Source organism: Lipotes vexillifer, unplaced genomic scaffold (genome assembly GCF_000442215.2).
Source record: "Lipotes vexillifer unplaced genomic scaffold, Lipotes_vexillifer_v1.1 scaffold1201, whole genome shotgun sequence".
Classification (NCBI taxonomy): Eukaryota; Metazoa; Chordata; class Mammalia; order Artiodactyla; family Lipotidae; genus Lipotes; species Lipotes vexillifer.
The window spans coordinates 2,425,081-2,428,288 of record NW_006783542.1 but is presented as its reverse complement, the minus strand read 5'-3'; the positions used below and the strand labels follow the sequence as shown (position 1 = coordinate 2,428,288).

Sequence of the window (3,208 nt, the reverse complement as noted above, 5' to 3'; positions counted from 1 at the left end):
GAAAGAGTGAGAGGGTGGACTCAGGTGATGTGTTTGAACGCATTTCAGAGGATAAAGCATAGTTCAAATACAGCTAAGCTAACTACTGTTACTAAACAGAAGTCAACCAGGTTGTATATTAGATTTCTCAAAACAGAAAAACATCTCCAGTTCTTAAATCTTAGCACTTTGCTTTCCTTGACTCCTTTTACAGTAGTGGCCAGGTTGTTGATAGAGGAACATGAATTCTTAGTCAGCTCTTGGTTATAAAATTCCTTTTAGAAAATGATGTTCATGTCTGAGTTGTCGGGGGCCAGTTGAGGAGCATTTGGGACGTTATGTACACAGATTTTCCTCAGGCTGCTATCCTGTGATTCCTGTCACTTAGCCTGTCTAGTCAGATTGGTCACGGGCAGTTTGTGAGTGTCTGAGGAGAGTCACTCTCTTTACTTCCTTGTTTTATATACAGATGGTTCCCACAGAACTGGTTGAGAAAGAATTTTGGCGACTGGTGAGCACTATTGAAGAGGATGTTACCGTGGAATATGGAGCCGATATCGCCTCGAAGGAGTTCGGCAGTGGCTTCCCGGTCCGAGACGGGAAAGTGAAGCTCTCTCCTGAGGAGGAGGTAGGCGTGGCTGTGAGCATGTGGACTTGTGGGGGCGCCGGCGGGACGGGCGGGGGGCACCTTTAGAGCGAGCCCACCGTTGATCCAGAGGTCATCACGCTGGGCTAGTAGCAGCTGTGCTACAACACGTATGTCACTTGGAACTTGAGATAGTCATGGAAATTGATTGGTTGGCTTGAATTAATTTATGATACTTTCAGCAAATCCTTAATTACCAGATTTTTAATGATTTCAAGAATAGTAGAAAGAACCCATAGAAGAATTCTAGTCCCAGCTAGATGATAAGGGAGAATCACTTACCTCCCTTTGACTTCAGATTCTGTAACTTTGGTTTCTCGTTCTGGAGAAAATCTGAGGGATTGGAACCAGATACACACACATAATATAACACACACACAGACACACACACACACAAGTCCATTTATATAAAGCGCAGAGCTGGGCAGAAGTAATCTATGGGCATCCAGGAGGTAAGCATAGTTGCCCCCCCCCGCGCCATTCTTTTTCTTTTGAAGGAGACTTTTCAGCCAGCTTTTTGAAACCAGCAGAGTTCCAAAATGTTAGCATGATAGAGAATTAAAGTATAAACCTTTATTTATACTTTATTTATAATGTCAAGATATTCTCCTTATTTTTAGGAATATCTTGACAGTGGCTGGAATTTGAACAACATGCCAGTGATGGAGCAGTCTGTCCTCGCTCACATCACTGCTGACATATGCGGCATGAAGCTTCCTTGGTTGTACGTGGGAATGTGCTTTTCTTCCTTCTGTTGGCATATTGAAGACCACTGGAGCTATTCCATTAACTACCTGCACTGGTAAGGGGTTCCAGAGAACCTACAGATGGTATGCACGCTGAATTGGAAAACTTACCCGCCTCTTAGTTGTGACACATATCTTAACTGAGTGTGAAGAGTGATGAGGGTTTTTTTCCATAGGTTTTTTTTCTTTATTTTATTACTGTTGGGCAGGTATCCTAACAATTTAAGACAAAGGTTCTTAAGAATCCATAGGAAATCCATGAAACCCTGCACTTGCACATGAGTTTTCAAGTATAACAGGCTTCTGGGGAGAAGACAGACAGCTTTTCGCTAATTGTCAAAGAAGTTTTTACTCGCAGAAAGGTTAGAAAGCACCAACCGAGTTGCTTTTACTGTGGAAACCCTTTCCTGTTCTGTGGGCCTGGCGGCCCAGATAGCCCTTTGGGCGAGGAGTGGGGCATGGGTCATGTGGGTCCTCCAGGACCTCGGGACTGACCGCTCCCGACGGCCTGCTGAGTTCTAGCATCACTGTGCACTGTAGGTAGAGTGCGCCCCATCTGCGCGCGCGCGCGCGTGCGCGTGTGTGTGTGTGTGTGTGTGTGTGTGTGTGTGGTGGGCTGGGGCGGATATTTGGGCTTTTTAACTTTTATTTCACATCTGTTTCCCTCCCCTCCATTTCCCTTGCTTTCTGAGTACAAAAATATTTGAAGATCTGTAACTCACTTAAATTCCCACACAAGGAATTTGAGGATGTACCACAAGAAAGAGGGAGCTGGCCTTTTACGTGCGGAGTGTCAGTCCTGCTTCCCCAGGCAATTGCTCCCAGCTGTGAAATGATGTTTACCATACCTCACAGGGATGTTACAGATTAATTGGTTGACAGTTAAACGTGCTTTGAAGAGGAGCTCTATAGAAATGCTAATCGCTTACTTAGAGTTTGGTTTTAACTCGCTGTCAGGGCGGAGAGTTGCCATCCCTTGCTAGTTGCTGTAGGAAATTGTGGTGACCGCATACCCTGTAGCTAACATAATACCTTATATTCTTAGAAATGCTAGATATCTACATTTTCTGAAGGGTCAAGGGTCAGGTAAAATGGGAGGGAAGAGAGGGACCTCAGATGGAAAGTCTCATGTTTAAACTTTATCCTTGAAGAGGGGAAATGCATTACATATGTTCAGATCATATTTCTGGTGATATTTCTTCAGTTTGAACATTGCCTTACAAAGCAGGATCTCAAAAATAGGAACTGGCTATAACCATCTTGTTTGCACTGGTGTTTGCTGGTGGATTTTGTGTGTGAGCTGAAAAGCTGCTGAAATTTCATGTAAATTTTGAGATTGATCTGCTTTTACAAAATCTGTTTTAGGGGTGAGCCAAAGACCTGGTATGGAGTCCCAGGGTACGCCGCCGAGCAGCTGGAGACCGTGATGAAAAGGCTGGCCCCGGAGCTCTTCATCTCCCAGCCCGACCTCCTCCACCAGCTTGTCACCATCATGAACCCCAATACCCTGATGACTCACGAAGTGCCTGTATGTTTGGGGTCAATCCTCCTGCCACCCAGGCTTAACTCCCCACTTCTCTTTTTCCCTGTTGCTCACGTTTTTATGAAGCTGATTTGGTTTTGTAGAAACAGCTGTTTGGTGTCATTTAGTACAGTATTGCATTAAGCCAGTGGGACTGGATCCTCAGACACCATAAAAAGCTGATTTGTTGAAGCTGATGACTAGATTGCTGAGCAGCCTTACTTTGCAATAGTAACTGTGAGGCTGTCTCTTCCTTTCCTTTCTGGTGTTCAGTTCAGAGTACATTCACAGGTTGTACACCATCACCATTCCTGC

General features: G+C 44.8%; 1 protein-coding gene across 1 annotated transcript in view; it reads left to right on the top strand.

Moving 5' to 3' along the window:
* The window catches only part of KDM5B (lysine demethylase 5B), a 64,968-nt gene that overhangs the window by 37,581 nt on the left and 24,179 nt on the right, over window positions 1-3,208 (top strand). The window contains exons 7-9 of the mRNA XM_007456157.1: window positions 449-607; window positions 1,246-1,427; window positions 2,737-2,899. Coding sequence (XP_007456219.1) covers window positions 449-607; window positions 1,246-1,427; window positions 2,737-2,899 — 504 coding nt within the window. The remainder of the gene's footprint in view (window positions 1-448; window positions 608-1,245; window positions 1,428-2,736; window positions 2,900-3,208) is intronic.